The sequence below is a fragment of the Sander lucioperca genome, chromosome 19 (genome assembly GCF_008315115.2).
Source record: "Sander lucioperca isolate FBNREF2018 chromosome 19, SLUC_FBN_1.2, whole genome shotgun sequence".
In the NCBI taxonomy this organism is placed as follows: domain Eukaryota; kingdom Metazoa; phylum Chordata; class Actinopteri; order Perciformes; family Percidae; genus Sander; species Sander lucioperca.
In genome coordinates, this window is record NC_050191.1 from 1377253 (window position 1) to 1397711 (window position 20459).

Here is a 20459-nt window from a genome sequence, read left to right on the forward strand (position 1 = left end):
CTCTGTTGTGCTTTCTTCACGAGGGAGCTGATGTTCAGCTCCCACTTGAGGTCCTGGGAGATGGCAGTTCCCAGGAAGCGGAAAGACTCCACAGTGTCAATTGTGGAGCCACAGAGGGTGATGGGGGCAGGTGGGGCTGGGTTCTTTCTGAAGTCCACAACCATCTCCACTGTCTTTATAGCGTTGAGCTCTAGGTTGTTTTGCTTGCACCAGGTCACCAGGTGGTCAGCCTCCCACCTGTAGGCGGACTCGTCTCCATCAGAGATGAGTCCGATGAGGGAGGTGTCGTCCGCAAACTTCAGAAGCTTGACGGACTGGAGGTGCAGCTGTTGGTGTACAGGGAGAAGAGCAGAGGAGAAAGAACACAGCCCTGGGGGGATCCGGTGCTGATGGTCTGTGAGTCGGAGACGTGTTTCCCCAACTTCACATGCTGCATCCTGTCAGACAGGAAGTCAGTGATCCACCTGCAGGTGGAGTCAGGCATGCCTAGCTGGGAGAGTTTCTCCTGAAGCAGAGCCGGGATGATGGTGTTGAAGGCAGAGCTGAAGTCCACAAACAGGATCCTGGCGTAGGTTCCTGCGGAGTCCAGGTGCCGGAGGATGTAGTGGAGGGCCAAATTGACTGCATCGTCTACAGACCTATTGGCTCTGTAGGCAAACTGCAGGGGGTCCAGGAGGGGGTCGGTGATGGCTTTGAGGTGTGAAAGCACAAGGCGCTCAAAGGACTTCATAACCACAGAGGTCAGGGCGACGGGTCTGAAGTCATTAAGTCCTGTGGTCCTTGGCTTCTTGGGGACAGGGATTATGGTTGAGGTCTTGAAGCAGGCTGGCACGTGACATGTCTCCAGTGAGGTGTTAAAAATGTCTGTGAACACTGGAGACAGCTGGTCAGCGCAGTGCTTCAAGCTGGATGGGGAGACAGCATCCGGTCCAGCAGCTTTCCTGGGATTCTGTCTCCTAAAGAGTCTGTTGACGTCCCTCTCGTGAATGGAGAGAGTCGTCACTGAGGTGGGAGGGGGGGTGGAGGTGGAGGGGACCTTTAAGGAGGGCATTGGTGGGGGGGCCCAGGACCCTGCTGAGGTGGGGGAGGTGGAGGTGATGCACAGTGGCTGTAGCAGTAGGGAGGTGTCGTGGGGGATAGTGTCAGGACTGTCCTTTTGTCTTTCAAATCGACAGTAGAACTCGTTCAGGTCGTTGGCTAGGTGTCGGTCATTGAAGGAGTGGGGGGTTTTAGGCTTGTAGTTGGTGATCTGCCTAAGTCCTTTCCAGACAGTCGCAGAGTCATTAGCTGAGAACTGGCATTGGAGCTTCTCAGAGTACCGTCGTTTAGCCTCCTTCACTGCCTTGTTAAACTTGTACTTCGACTCTTTAAATCTGTCTTTGTCCCCACTCCTGAACGAGTCTTCCTTAGCCAGCCTTAACCTTCTGAGTTTGGCTGTGAACCAGGGTTTGTCATTGTTGTAACTCACCCTGGTGCTTGATGGAACACAGCGGTCCTCACAGAAGCTGATGTATGACGTCACAGCCTCTGTGTACTCATCCAGGCTGTTGGTAGCAGTCCTGAACACATCCCAGTCAGTACAATCCAAACACGACTGGAGATCCTCCACAGCCTCACTGGTCCACTTCCTTGATGTCCTCGCTACAGGTTTGCAGAGCTTTAGTTTCTGCCTGTAGGCGGGGATCAGGTGAACCATGACGTGGTCAGAGTGCCCCAGTGCAGCACGGGGGATGGCTTGATAAGCATCCCTGACTGTGGTGTAACAGTGATCCAGAATTTTCTCCTCTCTGGTCGGGCATTTAATATGTTGTCTGTATTTAGGGAGTTCATGAGTGAGGTTCCCTTTATTAAAGTCACCAAGGACAATAACTAGGGAGTCCGGGTTGGTCCGCTCCACACACAGTATCTGGTCGGCAAGCATGCGCTACGCGTCCTGCACGTTGGCCTGCGGTGAGATGTAAACACCGACCAGAATGAGTGAATGGAACTCACGGGGTGAATAAAAAGGCTTACAGTTTATGGTGAAATACTCCAGGTCAGGAGAACAATGCTGCTGGATCACTGTCACGTCGTTGCACCAACCGCTGTTGATGTAGAAACAGATTCCTCCACCTTTAGTTTTGCCAGAGAGGTCCGTGTCTCTGTCCGCTCTGAAAAGCTGGAAGCCTGCCAGCTGCAGCGCATAGTCCGGTATTATTCCACAGAGCCACGTCTCCGTGAAGCACAAAACAGCAGATGAAGAAAAGTCCCTGTTTCCCCCCAACAGCAGTTGTAATTCCTCCACTTTGTTGGGCAGAGAGCGCACATTGGAGAGGAATATTCCAGGTAACGGTGTGCGTGATCCTCGCTGGTGGAGACGCACCAGCGCACCGGCCCGTTTTCCTCTCCTCCGGCGTTTCGCTGCGTGAGCAAAGGTGAGCGCACCTTTGACCAGAATGTCCAAAATTTCCAGTGAAGGGAGAAGAAAAGTGGGAAATAAGTCTGATGGTGTTGTTGCCCTGAAGTTCACGAGCTCTTCACTTGTGAATGAGATACGGGTACCATCGCAAGAAACAGAATTAAAACACTCATTTGTGCAACATTACATAGTCTCACTTTAAAGATCCTCAATTCTGCTGGATCTGTTAAACATGTCAAAACAGCATGGTCATGTTGTATTTTGGCTTATTCTGCTGCTCTCAATTGGCTAACAGAAATCAATCATTGCAGCTTTAGCTATTGAATTCATTGCGCTGTTTTAAATTTCAGGCTGACTGATTTTTCAAGTTATGGTACACACAGTCATTTCCCTTCATGTTGGCTGTTGTGTACTCATATCCAAGCATGATTGTCTTAATTGCCAGATACATGAAGGCAGTGCTGGCTTCATGTTTGCATGAGCTATGCGTCAAAGTTATCTCAAGCGGAGACTAACACAAACCAAAGGCCTAAGGTAGTGCCATTTTCAGCACAACTTTCCTCTTCCTAATGCATTCATCCATTACAGTTAGATGGAGGGGATGTTTTATTGCAGCCAGGAGATAGTCAAGGGTATAGACACATACACAGAAAAATGTCACGGCCCATTTAATCCTCTACAATACAGCTACAGAGTCTAAAAGTGAGGAGCAGCCAGTAAGAGGCCATTAGGGATTTTGCTTATATAAGCATAATTAAATTTCTCAGCAGCACCCAGATGTTTAGGCTGAATCAATGGGGCAGGAGAGCATTTGCCATGACCTTGCCTGTATTTGTCCAGAGAGAAAAAAAACCCTCAAGAAGTCAGCAGTGATAATGAATAATGTTTTAGCAAATGTTTGCAGCTGTAAAAAGAAATCCAGAACATGAAATAGTTTAATGGTTGTGGACAGGAAAGATGCAGCCTGGAGTAATGATGTATTTGTTTTGTCAGCTCTTTCTTTGAACTGAGAAAATATGTAGAATATTAAAACTGAAACTGACAAATCTTTTACAAAGCTTAAAGAAGCCTAAGCCTCCTATGTCTCCTCTCCCACTCTTTTCTCCCTCTCCCCTGCTTCCACTCTGATTAATGCTATGGCCTCACACTATCATCTGGAGCTAAGCAGGCCACTCGACAAATTGCCTTTTGCAGCCTGAAGGGGCGGGAAGAAACTTTTATCTCCCTGTGATAAGCATGGGCATAGGTTTCTCTGGACTCTGGCTTTATTCCTATGAGTTAAAATGAATTAGCCAGTCTATGCAGACAACCTGAAATCAATTAGACCCAGACAGCGAGCAGCACACAGCGAAAGCATCACTAGGCTAAAGAATTTCGCTCCCAATCCCAGGCAGCCAATTATAATAGTGTAATGAACTGTAGCACAAGTTGTTGGAGAAGTAGAACTTTTTATTGAAAAACAGTTTCTTTTGTTTGAGCTGTGGTGACTAATTGGCATAAGGCAAATACTGAGGTTGGACTCATATGATCCTTGTTGCATGTCAGATAAATGTCCGTTTGGTGAAATATGTGAGATAAATTGGCCCGTAACAAATAGCAAACAGATGTAGGGTCCAAATATGCAGCTCATACTTCACATCAAGGATGTCATAAGACACATTTCTGCATGCTACACCTTAATTCACCACTTTTAACTCATTCAAAATAAAATACAAAATACGTTGGTTCTCGTTGTCCTTAAAATGACCCATATTAGTGTTTTCTAACCTGATCAATGGCTTTGTTTTGCCCCAGGGCCTCCAAGGGGGGCCATACCCTGCCCTGGTTTAAATAAAAAATTATAGAAATGAACATAGAAATAATGAGCCCTTTTATAAGCCAATATGAAACAAACACCACATGATAAAAGTTAAAGGTGCAATATGTAATACCGACAGCTAGCGTTTAAAATGGTTACTGCAGTCCAAATTCAAAATACTGGAGAGAGTCGTCTCCCCCGGCCCCTCCTCCCCAGACTCAAAGTTCACAGGTTTGCCAGGTTGAGAACACTGAACCCAATGTCCCACAATGTCAACGTTAGCTAGATGCTAGTCTCACATTGCCAGACATTACTCCACAGCGCAGCGGAGTAGCTAGATGCTGCTATGTTGATGGTCATAAAAGCCCGTGCTCTCGAGGAGCTCTGTACACAGCTGACAGTCAACTTTTATCGGCTGAACATAACAACAACAACCGCTAAAAACACGGCAACCTCACAATCCTTTGTACCCAACTGACAGCCACCCTTTCTTGGCATAACATTACTGCAACAACCGCTTAAAAGACCACGACCCCGCAGCCATCTGTACCCAGGTCCATAGTCACCGTTTGTTGGCTACGGCCGCTGAACAGAAGTGGGGGATGATTTTCGGCAACCTTCAACAACCTTTTTTCCAGACCCCGTTATATACTGTATAAAAAATTAAATAAACATATAGCCTTTCTTCCATATGATTATAACTTTGTCTAAGTTTAAGATGTAGATAAAATGTAGATTTGTTGTGTATAATTTACTAAAAGCAGCTTGTCTATACAGTGTACATTACACATTATGGTTGGAATTCAGTTTGTAACGAAGTGGGAATCATCTTACTGTCCAACATATCATAACAGTGAAGCTGGTAATGGATGGTTGTACAGAGCGCCCTGTAGAGAGCATAAGCTGTGTCCCAATTCAACAATTCAGGCTACACGGTTGTTTTGCCAAGATAAATTGCATGTTTCCATTATGAGGAAGTCAAACTCTTTGTCATATGTCTGTCACAGTGGTTGTAACGTTAACCAGCCGTGGTCCACTTGCCAGTCCTCTAGTAACGTTAGCAGTTAGCATGTGTGACCAGTCGGGATCACTTCACCGGCTGCGTCTAATTTGTTTTTGCGATTAACGGAACTGTGTCCACACTTGGACACTTTTTGGCTAATGTTCTGTCAGAATATCTGTTTAAATGTGAATATAAATGACCGTGTAATGTTGTCAGTTAATGTAATGGTATTAAACTAAAGTGTAACTTCTTACCTATCTAACAGTATATTGTTTTAACCATTTACTTTACTTTACATTTACTTTGCTTTTACTTTACAAGAGCCTGCTAAAGTAAGCTAACACCGGTGAATTCGCCGTGTGCTACCCTTTGCCATACTCGGACACCCCTATCTCTCCACTGTAAAAACTCACTGTTTTATCAGGGTATTAACCGCATTAAAAAGTTGCCCAAATTAACATCAATGCTGTCAACACATCCGGGACCGTACTTCTGTTCTTCACAATAAAATACGTGCTTCAACAACTCCAAATGATGCAGTAAAGCTCCTTAATTTTCACTTTGAACATAACGTTATACTGCCACCTGAGCATCGCCCAAGCCTTCTTACTGCTTTCTCTCATTGTCACTTGTGTACATTTACATGTCATCTACATATATGAAAATTCACACGTAGATTCTTAGATGTGTGTAAATTATTTCTATCTGCACTTTGGAGGCGATCGCCCAGGAAAAGCACCGCAAAAAGACAGGAAACAGCATCAGACCTGATATGTCTGGATATGGCCAATAGCTGCGAACGGTGTCCGAACATGGACACAGTTACGTTAACAAATTAATGCGAGCACACGAATGTTGAAATTACTGAAAATGCCCATCCCTACTAGTAGCCGTGATAAATAAGCGTAAAGCTCAATGCTGACAGCTGTTCAGGAGGAAATTAGCCAACTCGGCATCCTTTTGGGCTCTAAGCTGTCTCCATCTTTCAAATACTCTGGTTATGTAACTGTTGAAAGAGATGCCAAGTTTTTTTTTAGGTCGGGTATAATGAATCAATTTCTGTTAATCCAGTTGCTTCTACCATGGCGGCAGCACGTTGTTTTTGCGTTTTTGCATTTCATGTACGGCTAGTGGACAACAACACACAGGCCAAACCAAAAACAGACATTCCGCACTGGAATGGAAATTTCAAAGGAGAAAATACTGGCTTTAGCATTGTTGTCAGAGTTAATAGTATTTCAACTTAGCGTGTTCCCTTAATATCTGATAACATACTGTGGTCGTTTTACTGTGTGTAGTGTGTTCTAACAACAGAGTGAAAATTCCTCCCCTCCTGGGGATCAATAAAGTATACATTATTATTATTATTATTATTATTATTATTATTATTATTATTATTATTATTATTATTATTATTATTATTATCATTATTATTATTATTTTTGAATTAATACAGTAAATATATCACATATTGGAGGAAGAATCAAGGTAGATTTTCAGATTTAAAGCTGGAAAATGGACAAAGATGGCAGAATTCTCACAGAGAGATGAAAGCTGGCATGATTTACTCAGCCTAACTTACTCAAAGATTCCTATCATCATAATACTAACATGTATGAGATAACATACATGTTAGCTTTGTGGCATGTTACTTTCATATCAGATCTACTGTACGGTTTTACCCAGAGTCTGCCTAAAGGTTAGACGATCAGGTCCATGACTGATGTGAATCCCTGCAGGGGAAACTGAGTCTGCAAATGAATGCGTAATATCGTTTAAACAGCAGGTACAACCTCCAGTCCTCTCCTGCTGACCGCTGAGCAGCTTGCTCAGGCAGTTGAAGGCTCACTGTCTTTCTCGGGGGCACCTCAGCATCTTTATGGTAGTTTTTGAAGCAGGAAGGAACATTTCTTACTCAGGACACACACACACACACACACACACACACACACACACACACACACACACGCGCATACTGCATTGCAGCTCAGAAGAGCCTGACACACTCCCTTGAGTATATATATGTATTATATGTAATGTAGTAAATACACATTTACTACATTCCTGTTTGCATTCAGTTTATTCATTTGTAATTACTGTATATGACTTTATTTTAAATCTTTACATTTTTTCATGTATTTTAACTTGCAATACTATATATTTAGATTCTCATTTTGTTTTTACTTAAGTGATCTTTTTTATATACACTATGCGTACACAGAGCCTGAGCATTTCAATGCCATTGCTTCTCTTGAGTTGTTGTGGATATGATAAATAAAGAATTTTAACTTTTTTTCTACCACAAGCCTCCTGACAGTTCCCATAGGTCCAAATCTATCTTGGATTGGCACACACAAAATGTCCTTCACTCTCCAGTCTTTCTTGCCTTTCCGGGGTTTTCTACTTATTTATTTATCACTGCTCCGGAGATTCAATATCAAATGAACTGCAGCAAGACAGATGGCACTGAGAGATAAAGCCAATTACTCTTGGCTGTCCGTTAAAGCAGCAACTGCAGAAACTCCAGAGAATGCAAATGGAAATCCTGGCATCTCCTTTATTGAAAGAACGCATAGTGAATAGAGCTCACAATACCTCCTGCAGCAGTTAGTTAAGTCTCCATGTGCTGAAATTAAATGTGTACCCTGTTGGGATGCTGATGGCTCAGTCATTTATAGCATTTTCTGTATCACTCCTCTAGGTTGTCTCTGTCTTTTAAGAAAGATATTAGCCCATGTTATTATTATTATTAGAAGAGGCAGGCCTCTTTATCGAAACAGAGTAATTAACCTGCAGGTCTTACTTGTTTTTCCTGTCTTTGTTAAGGATGATCCCTGCCTCCAGCAAAGCTTTCTTGGTGACCAATCTGGTGTCGGGGACCCGCTACGATTTGTGTGTGCTGGCCGCCTGGGATGACACCGCCACCACACTCACGGCAACCAACGTCGTGGGCTGCACCAATTTCTTCACCCAGGACGACTACCAGCAGTGCCAGTCTCTGCCCAGCCAGCTGCTGGGAGGCACCATGATCCTGGTGGTGGGGGGCATCATCGTAGCCACCCTGCTCGTGTTCATCGTCATCCTCATGGTGCGTTACAAAGCTGCAGACACTGAACCCCCAGTGGGAAAACTGACCAATGTCAGTGACACACACTCTCAGACCAATGGGGGTCATATGCTCCAGTGTCGGCCTCAGCCTGAGCCGAAGGCTAAGGCCAAAGTGACTCTGCAGGACGAGGTGGTGCAGTTCAAGTGTGGCTCCCTTCAAAGCAGCCTCACCTCCTCTTCCTCATCCTCAGGCTCCATGGCGGGGGGCTCGTACAGCCCCAACAGCACACTTGCCAACATTTTGAGATCAGCTCCCTCCAAGCCCCGGACCAACTTGGACCACCTGCTCGGGGCCTTCACCTCACTGGAGCTGCGGGCGGTACAGGGACGCGACCCAGGAGCCTGTAGTAGCGCTGCCATGACAGCAGGGAAACCCAACACAGACAGGGAGCCGCTGCTGGGCCGGACGCTGGACTCCAGCCTCAGCCGGCTCCTCATGCTACCTGTAGACTCCAAGCCAAAAAGGAGCCAGTCCTTCGACATGGGAGACATAACAGCCGCCGGGGCCGCTCAGCTGTGCAACAAACCACGCAGGATCAGCAGTATCTGGACTAAGAGGAGCCTGTCTGTTAATGGCATGCTGCTGCAGTGTGAGGAGGAGGGGGACACGGGAGGGAGCAAGGGGACAAATGACAACGCTGACTGGGTGATGGAGAGTACTGTCTAGGAAAGATGGAGGACTGTCACACTGTCAAACACTGCCCAAAGGGACGGCCAACAACCATGCCAAGACAGGCCCGCTGGTCTAAGAGCCTTTGTCCTGCATGAAGCACACTCATATCCATCCTTTCCACTCTACCACTCAGACTCAAGTGGGACAGGATGAGGGTTTTCACACTCATAGCTAAATACAAACTTTTGGAATAAGACCTTTGGATTGTTTTGCCTCACACTTTGTACAGAGATGGATTAAAATGGCTGGTCAGCCATTAAGAGCCGAAGGAAATGAAAGAGCAGTGCAGTCTGTTATAGAAGTATGGGATCACCATGGACTGCTATTATACTGTATACATTTAAAGTATGTAATGAAATTAAAGTTTTATATTTTTTATTTTGCTGGTCAAACACAAATGATTCATTACTGGTCTCTGCCTTGGCACAAGATCAAGGCACGACCAGTGGTTACACTATGAATCTTCTACTGTAAATTCAACCTCATTTTGGTTACCCACTGATGCAGTTTAACCATCTCTGACTGAATGGTGAAGTATATATACATAGGTGTGATGCTTTGATTCATGAAGATTTAAGAAAAAAGATTTATTAATAAAGCTGTATGTGAATATATTTACTTTCTATACAGATTATATATTTGAGGGGTCACTCAATAATTCTGTATGCTTATTATATCACATTTTATGTGACTGCATAGATTATAAACCCATCATCTCCTAAACTTTGGCTGCACTGTATGTGAAAACTCAGTTAATTGTTTCAAAAAATGCCAAATTATTTAAGTGGAAAGTGGCGCAATGCGTAGGATTTTCCAAAACAATTAGGCCTGTTTAGATTGTGTGTACATTTGGTCCAATAGCAAAATAAATGTTTTTATGGGTTTTATTGTTAATAATTTAAAAGTTATTTTTTTAAAGATGCACTCCCTGTTTTGATACATCACCTCATAACACCCCAAAACCAAACATTTCCTCCCCCGTTTACTGAAATACCTACGCATTCAGGGCAATATTGGATGCTATAACAAAATCAGGATGTATATTTTATGAGGATAATACTTGTTCATTACAACTTAAGTCATTATTTATTAGTTATTAAGTTATTTGGTAGTTTTAGACAGTAATTCTATGAGTGATAATAACACTGGACTCATCGTTGTCATTGTTGAAATCAGGAAACACAACCACATCACCATAATGAAGCAAGAAATGCACGAGCAGCCAGACCATCAGACCAATAGTTTGTCCACATTATTTACACCAACAGTTTCCAACCCCTAAAACTACTGGACCACAGAACATTTGCTATCAGGCTGCAGGAAAACTATGATTAAAAAGACACAAACTGAGTAATAATTATATAGCCTGTCATGGGCTATTTAAGTTAACTTGAACTTGAGTCAGTCACTTCTGCAGTTTTCCTCATCACTCCCTGTCACACCACCAACAACATTATACTGATTCTTTACCAAAATAGGTCCTCGGTTTGTGAGGTAACAGTCCATCATCATAACCTATCACAATTAAGCAGGACATGAAATCTGTGTGAGGACACCTGAGTGTTTCTGAGAGGTGTATCTGTATTGTTTTAATTTAGTAAGTAACCACAATAAAATACAGACCACATTGGGGCATCCTTGTAGATTATTGTAAAAATAGGACCACAGTGTCAATAAGTGCTATGTTTCCTTTGGACCAGAAGTTCCCTATTACATACTAAATTCATTTAGGAGGGGAATCAGTCTCTTTAAAAGTATACAGGTCCAGTCACTAAGTCTCATTTTGTCTACCAAGGTTGTAAATTACTTACATCTTTCAAAAAGTCCCAGAAGTCACTTTGTATGGATACAATTTTTTCAAATGGCCACATTTTGGAAACGGAATTCCTCTGTGTTCTCCTCATACACCGGTCAATGTTCATAGAATTCTTATTAAACCATCTGCAGGAGATTAGGGTTTAATAAGGGTTTAATAAGTAAAAGTAAGAAAGTTGTTATTAAACAACATGAAGTTGTTGTTTGCTTTTATTGTCTGGTGTTGCATGTTTCTGCTGAACTGACCCATGAGACAGTTTAGTCCAGTGTATACACCCATGCTGTCATTTCTCACGTTTTGTGAATGATTTTTTTTGTGATATTTCTGATATGACTGCGTGTGTACAGTGTCTATATATATATATAAATATATTCCACTTTTTTTTGTACCATACTTCAGTGGGATTATGTGTGGCAGTTGAACTTTACAGTAGGAGCGGAGGGGAGGAGCAGCTGCTCCACTGTTACAGTGCAACTGTGCACAATTTCTTACCTGGAGCTGTAAAAGATGTTTACGTGTTCAAATTTGTTGTTTTTGCTACTAAGATAAAACTAAAAATTTCTTGAGACAGCCATGTGATGTCAGATCATTTCATATATGACTGCAGCAGTTGGGTTGTATGGGGACTGAAAATCTCTGAAATAAAAATGAAGATATACATTTAAAACATAAACGTGAGACCCACATGGTAGAAGTGCAAAATAAAAAAAGGCGATGAAAGTGGATTGGAATTACAAAATACCAATTGCATATTAATTAAAACATTATACTAAATTGTATCTATTCATTTAAAAAAAATCATAGATGATTGAATAAAATTGATTACATTCCGTGGTTTAACAACAAAACCTAAATGCTACCTAATGCACTACCTAAGTTAACCTCTTGCTGCAAGTATAAATCCAGCTATTTGTCTGTGTCTAAAATGGAAAAGTTAATCCAGTAGTTGTTGAAATTAGTGATGTTCAAATGAAGCTTCATGAACCGTTGGTTGTATTTCTTGACCCAACTAGATGGCGCTCTTGGTTTAAAGAAAAAGGCTCAAAGAATGGCAATTCTATGTGCCTTTAACCCTTTGGTAAACATAGAACGGCATCTACTGGGCTCCGAAAATATAGAAAATGCTTCATGAAGCTTCATATTTGAAATTACTACCGTAAATGTGGACCAAATCATTTTCATCCAACCGCTTATGAATTCATTGAGTCACTGATATTTCTTTACATCACCTTTTAATTCCACATTTAATTTAGGCAGTTTTATGATTCACATTCATTTTGATCACTTCAGCTTTTGTCATTTTATATTACATTTAGCTTACCCGTGCTCATGCCGTGCTGGACGTAGATAAGATTTTGTATTATTTTATGGGTTTTGTTGCCCATTGCTTTAATCATATCTTCCAATCACTTGATTTAATAAGTGACGATCTTTAGATTTCTCCACACCTCAGAGCTGCTCAGCACAACCAGAGCTGTGTGTTGAGCCACAAACTGCAGCTCTGGCCCCAAGGCTATTAATGTATTGTTCATCCCGTCTTTCATCCACTCTGTTGGTCACCCTGGCACCTGTCAGTCATCCTGATGAGCTGTCAACTTGCCTGATGCTTGACTCAGCATCTGTAAAGCCACCAGTGGCACATAGGAACTAAATCTGCAATTTAAGAAATCCTGCTTTGGTTTGTGATTGATTGTTTTTGTCCGCAGCATCACTGAAAAGCCAGGGGATTTAGACAGATTTATTATTATTATTTTTATATATGCCAGGCTAGCTGTTTCCCACTGCTTTCAGGTTAGGCTAAGCAGGTACTGACTCCAGCTTTGTACACATGGATGAGAGTGGTAGCCATTTTCTCATCTCATTCTCAGAAAGAAATCAATTAAGCATATTTCCCAAAACTTTAAACTATTCATTTTACATGTTGGACAACAATGTTATTGTTAGTGATCACAATAAAAGCCAAAACTATGGAAATAAAACCAAAGTTGGAATAACCAGAAAGTATGGAATATCTATACAACGTATAACCGTGAAGCCTGGCTTCCGGGTGACGTCATGGTTGGAACAACAGGTTAGAGACGAGGCTCCGTCAGAAAAAAGCTAGAAAACAGTGACAACTGCAGATATATAAAGCTTTCAGGGCGGAAAATAGCCCGTGAGCAAGATGACTACCACATCGAAAACGAGAGGACAAGGAAAACCAGGACATTTGAAAGAAACCGACAATAAACCACCGAGCATGAACAGCGCTAGCTTAGACGCTACTAGCCGCGTGGAGCAGGAGAGTTAGCGATGTGGAAGATGCGGGGGCAGGGCAGCACCGTGTGATACGGTACCTGTTTCAACGCGAAAAACAACTCACAGCTGTTTGTGATGATTTACAAAACAGGCTGAGGAGAAACAACCTTCGAATATTTCAAGTACCAGAGGAGAGCGAACATGGAGACGTGGTTGCATTTGTGAAAGCCCTGCTTCCCAAAGTACTGACGTTACCACCTAATTTGGACATTAAAATTGAAAGAGCGCACCGCTCACTTCAGTCCAAACCGACAGATCCAGCGGCTCCCCCCAGATCAATCATTGTGAGATTTCTCGACGCAGCGGTGAAAGATATTTTTTTGCAGCAAGCATGGAGCCAAGGAAAGGTGATGTTTCAAGACAAGAGGATTTTCTTCGATCAAGATTATTCTCCTGAGCTACAAAAGAAGCGAGCTAAGGTTCACGCAGTCGTCAAGCAGCTAAAGCAGAGGGGCATTCAGGCAAACTGCCTGTATCCAGCACGACTGAAAGTCAAGATGGACTCGGGAGAAAAAACTTTTCCCTCTGTGACAAACGCCGCAGACACTTTGAGAGAGATGGGTGTAGAGGTGCAGTGCGGAGAGAAAGAGCGCATCGATAAGAAACTAACTGGAGGATGGAACATCAGAGCGAAGAGGAGGAGAACCAACATGCTGACGATAACTGACTTAAAGCCTATGATTCTGGATGAAGATGAGTAGTCGGAGGTATAACACTTAAAATTTATTTCAGTTTGATTTCAGACTAGGGCTGCTAAAGGTACACATAATGTTGAGTGTGTATGAACAATATATAGACTGAAAGCAATAATAGAATAATACAAAATAAAAAAAAAGTAAAGTTGTCACAAAGGGTTAGAAAAAGGAAAATGGTCTGACGGACTCTTGATGTTTACATGAGTGGTACACACTCACAAAGACCTTTCTTACATGCTAGTGTAAAACTGGTCATTATTGCACATTGGGTGCTTTTCTCCACAGAGGGATTAGGTCACCACTCTCTGTCCCATTATCCCCGGGGGTCAGACATGGATGCTTATGGGAGGTTCGGGCTGTGTTACATGAATCAGTATAAATACAATGATGCATTACTTAATTTAATTACCTACAACATAAAAGGAATAAACAAGCCAATTAAAAGAAAAACGATACTGGGACAGTTGAAGAAAATGCAGTGCTCTATAGCCTTACTTCAAGAAACTCACCTCACAGAAACAGAACACCAAAAATTAAAAAGAGAATGGGTGGATCAGGTTTACAGTAGCTCTTATGGGAAACGGAAAAAGAGGGGTGTAGCTATACTAGTTGGTAGGTCTGTTTACTTTCATTGTGAAAAGGTTTTCCAGGATACAGAGGGTCGTTATGTTATGGTCATAGGAAGGATTGCTGGTTTTAAATTAACTCTTTTGAATGCCTATGCACCAAATGAAGATTGTCCACAATTTTTCAAAAAGCTTGCACATTTGGTAGCAGATCATGGGGAAGGGTTTTTTTTAATGGGGGGGGGACTTAAATTACGTACCGAATAATAGAATAGATAAATTACCATCATCCTCAAAACCTCAAAGCAGAATGTCGAGAAGTATAACGTATATGATGAAGGAATTAGGGTTGATAGATGCTTGGCGCCACCTTTATCCAAAAGAGAGAGACTTCACCTTTATGTAACAAGTGCATGGAAGCTACTCGCGGTTGGATAATTTTTTGGTGTCCAAAAAGGACACATACCGAGTTAAAAAATGTGTTATTGAGCCAATAACCACTTCTGATCATAGCCCAGTACAAATGACACTTGATTTGGGATTGGAGCTGTGTATGAAGTATTGGAGAGTTAATGTTTCATTATTGACAGATGTTAATATAAGAGAAAAAATAAGGTCAGCAATAATGGAATATTTTGCTTTGAATGACAATGGAATGGTCTCACCTACTGTTTTATGGGATGCAGGAAAAGCCACAATAAGAGGGAAAATAATATCTATAGGATCAAAGTTAAAGAAAGACAGACTTAAAAAACAAGTAGAATTAGAAACTGAAATCAAGAGATTAGAAAATGAACATAAACGAAGTGGAAAACAAGAATTATTTAATAAACTTAAAGAGAATAGAGCCAAGTTAAATGAGATTCTGACCTATAAGGCAGAGGGTGCCCTTAGGTTTATTGATAGAAAATACTATGAATTGGGAAACAAGGCTAGCAGGTTATTATCATTTCAACTACAGAAAGCACAAGCTAGTCGAACAATTCCTAAAATTAAACAACCTCATTCCAACAATGTCGAAACTAGTCCAAAAGAAGTAGCAAATACCTTTGCCAAATATTATGAACAATTATATAAGGGTCAACATCAGGAATTGAAAGAAGAAAAAATATATGATTTCTTTAAAAATCTTAAATTAGACAAGCTGACGGCGGATGAAGCCTCTGCGTTAGTAGAGCCAATTAGAGAAAAGGAGGTGAAAGAATCAATTATTAAATTAAAAAATAACAAAACGCCAGGAATAGACGGGTTTGCAGGAGAATATTATAAAGTGTTTGTTGATGACCTTATGTAAGTTATATAATTATGTGTTAAATTCAGGGAACCCTCCAGAGTCATGGTCTGAGGCTATCATCACAGTCCTGCATAAGGAAGGAAAAGATCCATTGCAGTGTTCTAGTTATCGTCCTATTAGCCTCCTGTGTGTGGATTATAAAATATTAACATCTATTTTAGCAACTAGAGTACAAAAATACATTAGGAAATTAGTAAAACCAGATCAGACGGGGTTCATTTCAGGTCGCCAAGGGACAAATAATATAAGGAGAGCATTAAACCTGCAGTCACTCATGGCAAAGGGTACCCAAACGTCAATGCTTCTCAGCTTAGATGCTGAGAAGCATTTGATCGGGTAGATTGGCAATTTTTAGAACGAACATTAACTGAGATGGGCTTCAGTGAAAAATGTACCTTTTGGTTTCGGCTGTTGTACAAGAATCCCAAATTAACGGTCATTGCTCTGACTTTTTTGATATAGAGAGAGGCGTTAGACAAGGTGATTCTCTCTCACCCATTCTCTTTGCTCTCAGTATCGAGCCTCTAGCGGAGGCAATACGACAGGATGTCCAGATTGAGGGGGTTGAGGATGGTGAGGGGAGAGTTCATAAAATTTCCCTTTTCGCTGACGATATCCTGCTCTTTATAAAACATCCCCTTACTTCAATACCTCGACTAATGCAATGCTTAAATGATTATGGAGACATTTCTGGATACAAAATTAATCAGAATAAGTCAGAGGCAATGATGGTATCAGGAATATGGCCTAAACAACTGAACGAGATGGTGTCATTTCAATGGTCGAAACAAGGATTTAGGTAGGACTTTTTGAGGCAAACTATAATAAGCTAATTAATCAAATAAGGAGTGATCTAGTTCGTTGGGAAGTTCTTCCTTTGTCTCTGTTTGGCAGAGTCGAGACCGTAAGGATGAACCTGCTCCCACGTTTCCTATTTTTATTCCAGTCGTTGCCCATAAGAGTTCCAATTTCCACTTTTAATGTGTTAAACAAATTAATCTCTCAATTTATATGGCAACACAAAAGACTCAGAATTAAACTTAAAACACTTCATCTGGCTAAAAATAAAGGAGGTTTGGCTTTGCCAAATATAAAATTTTATTATTGGGCAGCTCAACTAGCAGCAATTGCGACTTGGATCAGTGGAGATGAAGAAGCAAAGTGGACTCAAATTGAGCAAGGGGAAGTTAAGTGTGCACAATTATCTGCCCTACCCTTTATGGATCTAAAACATGAAGATTGAAAATGAATGGATAAAACATACAATAAAGGTATGGGCAGAAGTAAAGAAAATGCTTAAGGATGTTGGAACAATTTCTCGAGCTATGCCCATAGTGGGTAATGTAGATTTTCCACCATCAATGTGTGACCATGGTTTTAGGAGATGGGCAGTTAAAGGCCTCTTTATTTTTAATCAGCTCTTTGAAGAAACACACTTAAAGTCTTTCACACCACTTCAGGAACAATTCGATCTTCCCTCAAGTGATTTTTATAGATATTTGCAAAATAGACATTACATTACAAACCATAAGGAAAAAGAAAGAATTGGCAAAATCCCAAATGGCATAGAACAATATTTTATCACAATTTCAGAAAAATGCCTCCCTGTTGGTAAACATGTTTCTCATCTTTATAAAAGATTGTTAACAGACACGGTTGGAAACACTTACAATATTAAGGAAAAGTGGGAAATAGAAGCTAATACAATAATAGAGGATGTGTTATGGGATAAACTCTGTTGCCATAAGGGAATTAATAGTCAACAGTGGAAGGAATTTGACTGGAAGATTAAAATACGTTATTTTCATACTCCTCTGGTTATTTCAAATTTTGTAAAAGACCCCTCTGCAGCTTTATGCTGGAGACAATGTGGTAAAACAGGTGACCATACACATATATTTTGGGACTGTCCAGTAGTCCTTGCATATTGGAAAAATATTAAAGAAGAGACGGAGAAAATTATAAAAAGAGATGTTTCCTCAAATGTACGTTTTTTCTTACTGGGTGTTATATCAGTTGATGTTTTTAATGCTGACCAAAGATATATTTTACGTGTATTATTACTAATTGCCAAAAAAAATATTACTGCTAATTGGAAGTCTGTGAAATCACTAACTGTAACTGAATGGAAACAGAGACTAAAACCGATTTATATGATGGAAAAAATGACTGCATCACTACAATTGAAATCTGACCTTTTTAATCAGAGATGGCACATGGTTTAAGAATATTTAAATCTATAAATTATAAAAATTATATATGTATGTATATATATATATATATATATATATATATATATATATATATATATATATATATATATATATATATATATTTTTTTTTTTTATACATTATATATTTTATATCACTATATTGCTGTATATTATTGTATCTTGTTTGCTGAGATGTGAACATTCATATTAGGTGCAGCAATATATATATATATATATATATATATATATATATATATATATATATATATATATATATATATACAGAATATTTGTATTTACTATTATTTGTTTATGTATTATTCTTGTTATTTTATCACTTGTCTCAGATAATGTTCCTTTTGTTTTGTTCTGTGAAAAATATAAATAAAAAGTTCTAAAAAAAAAAAAAATAACAGTGAAGCCTATGGCCATTACACTTTGGTTTGAGAAATCTAAGGCCTAACCTTTTATACTAAGCATTACAAGCCTTGTGAAGAAACCACAGTGTTTTGCTGATGTCATCCTGAGGTGAAGATCATTAAACTTCTAATGTTCACAAAAACTGGATTAGAGGTCAAAAGAGGGCTCAACGAGGTCGCCCAACTTAATCCCAAATTCAGAGTGGCCGTTGCAGGATTTAGTTGCACGTCATCATGACAGTGTGTCTGTGGAGAAGCTAGTGCCAGTGAACTGTTTTTCACAGCATCTTTAGTGTAAGGGAAAGGCAAAAGGGCTTTATTAGACGAGGCCATTATTTGTGACCCTGCAGCCTGCCTCTGCAAGTTCCACCTTTTCAACAAGGCAATTCGCTTATTGTCAACAAACCTTGTGTGCCGACCCAAACCAGCAATGAATTATCCTACTAACAAATATTGCGTGTATATCAAAGCCTGATATATCTTTATATATCAGTGCCAAAGAGCTCCATTGTTGTCCAAAAACTATTACCAACAGAGTCTCACTCCCAGCGTGTCAAAAACTGATGCTTGCTAAGGTGCCTTTGGCGTTAGTTACTGACGCAAAAAGTCTCCTTTACATTGGCGTCATTTTTCCATGCGCTTGGTCAGGACACTTGGCATCACTTTTTGTTGCTCTGGGTTTGGCGTACTTTTTTTAACAGGAAAAGTGTGATATTCTAGCTCGCTCTGTTAGTGGTGAAGGAGTTAGCTAAGGCGAACGCTAGCGTTGCTAAGCCGATGTCACGACCAAACATAATTGGTTATGGCCGATTCAGAGTGGCTCTGGGCAGATCCAATAGTTTTAAACTTCAACAGAGTACCCACCTTCAAGGAAGTTAACACTTGTCAATGGAGAGTGGCCAGACTCTCTGTACAAATGAAATGTACGAGAGTCTGGTAGGACCAGGCTAAGGCAGGACAAGAACGGGATACAAACCCCGGTGTCCTGGGTGAAAGTCCTGTGTTGTTTGACACCTACCTCTTTACGCGGTTTTTCGGTCTTTCATACATACCGTTGTCGCTGTTTAAGGGTAACTACCATTTTTTTCAACCTCTACCCTATTTTCCTTTGTTTGTGTATCTATGTGACTGATGGGAACAACAATCTTTGAAACTGGTCCAGTATTAAAGGACAATTCCAGCGCAAAACGAACCTAGGGGTTAATAACAGATGTGTACCCACTCAGAAATGCTTGTTACTGACTTAGCTCTGGGGAGCTTATTCCCCGAATTCCTTATGTTTTTCACCCAGCAGTTTTCCTTGGATTAGGGTGGCACCTAAATCATGGTTGCATCTGTCACCTTGGTCCTGCTCCGCGCCCTTTTCCTCGCCACTGTTGCACTAAATGCTTGCTCTTGGGGGAATTACTGGAATTGTTGGGTCTTTGTAAATTATAGAGTGTGGTCTAGAATCTATCTGTAAAGTGTCTTGAGATAACTCTTGTTATGATTTGATACTATAAATAAATTGAATTGAATTGAAAGGGGCTCCAGAAGACTGATTGTGTTGCCAGACACTGCAAGACAATGTCAGACAGTCCACATGATATCATATAGGCTAAATGGTTTATTGTTTTTCATATTCAGGCTACTACAGTATAGGAATAATGTAGCCTACCTTGTATGAAGTGGGCGCTTTCTGTGGGTGGGACAGAGTCAATGGAGGTCCCACCCTTGATCACTTCAACAGGCCTCCCGTTATTCAGGTCAAGGGCCAACTCCTCTGCTGGGGTTAATTCTGGGGTAGCAGGGCCACTCCCTGTACCAGACGTATGTGCCTTTTTTTAAACTGATAAAATCAGTAAAAATAATATTAATTAAAGCTGCAAGCAACGTTGGACGGGCCCTCGCACCTCCTTGCATGTTGGGGTTACTGGCGGACGCGGCTCCTTGCGGCCGTGCAATTGCGCGGCACTCATACACTACAAATCTTCACCAATGAAAAGGGAACTCTCTGCTGAGTTCAATGATATCTCACACAAGACTCTACGTTATACAGTTCATTAGCTGTGAAAGGGGGCGTGGCTAAAGCATAGGGGGCGGGCCAAACCATGACCAATGAAAATGGAACTCTCTGCTGAGTTCATTGATACCTCACACAATAGTGTACATCAAACGGGTCATTAGTTATAAAAGGGG

The 20459-nt window shown here is 41.0% G+C and overlaps 1 protein-coding gene across 2 annotated transcripts in view; it reads left to right on the forward strand.

Moving 5' to 3' along the window:
• lrfn2b (leucine rich repeat and fibronectin type III domain containing 2b) overlaps positions 1-11366 on the forward strand; it is a 205748-nt gene extending 194382 nt beyond the window's left edge. For both annotated transcript variants that reach the window (XM_031304575.2, XM_031304576.2), the window contains one exon: positions 8026-11366. In XM_031304575.2, the coding sequence (XP_031160435.1) occupies positions 8026-8974 (949 nt within the window). In that variant the 3' untranslated portion in view covers positions 8975-11366. The remainder of the gene's footprint in view (positions 1-8025) is intronic.
• Positions 11367-20459: the final 9093 nt, after the last annotated feature.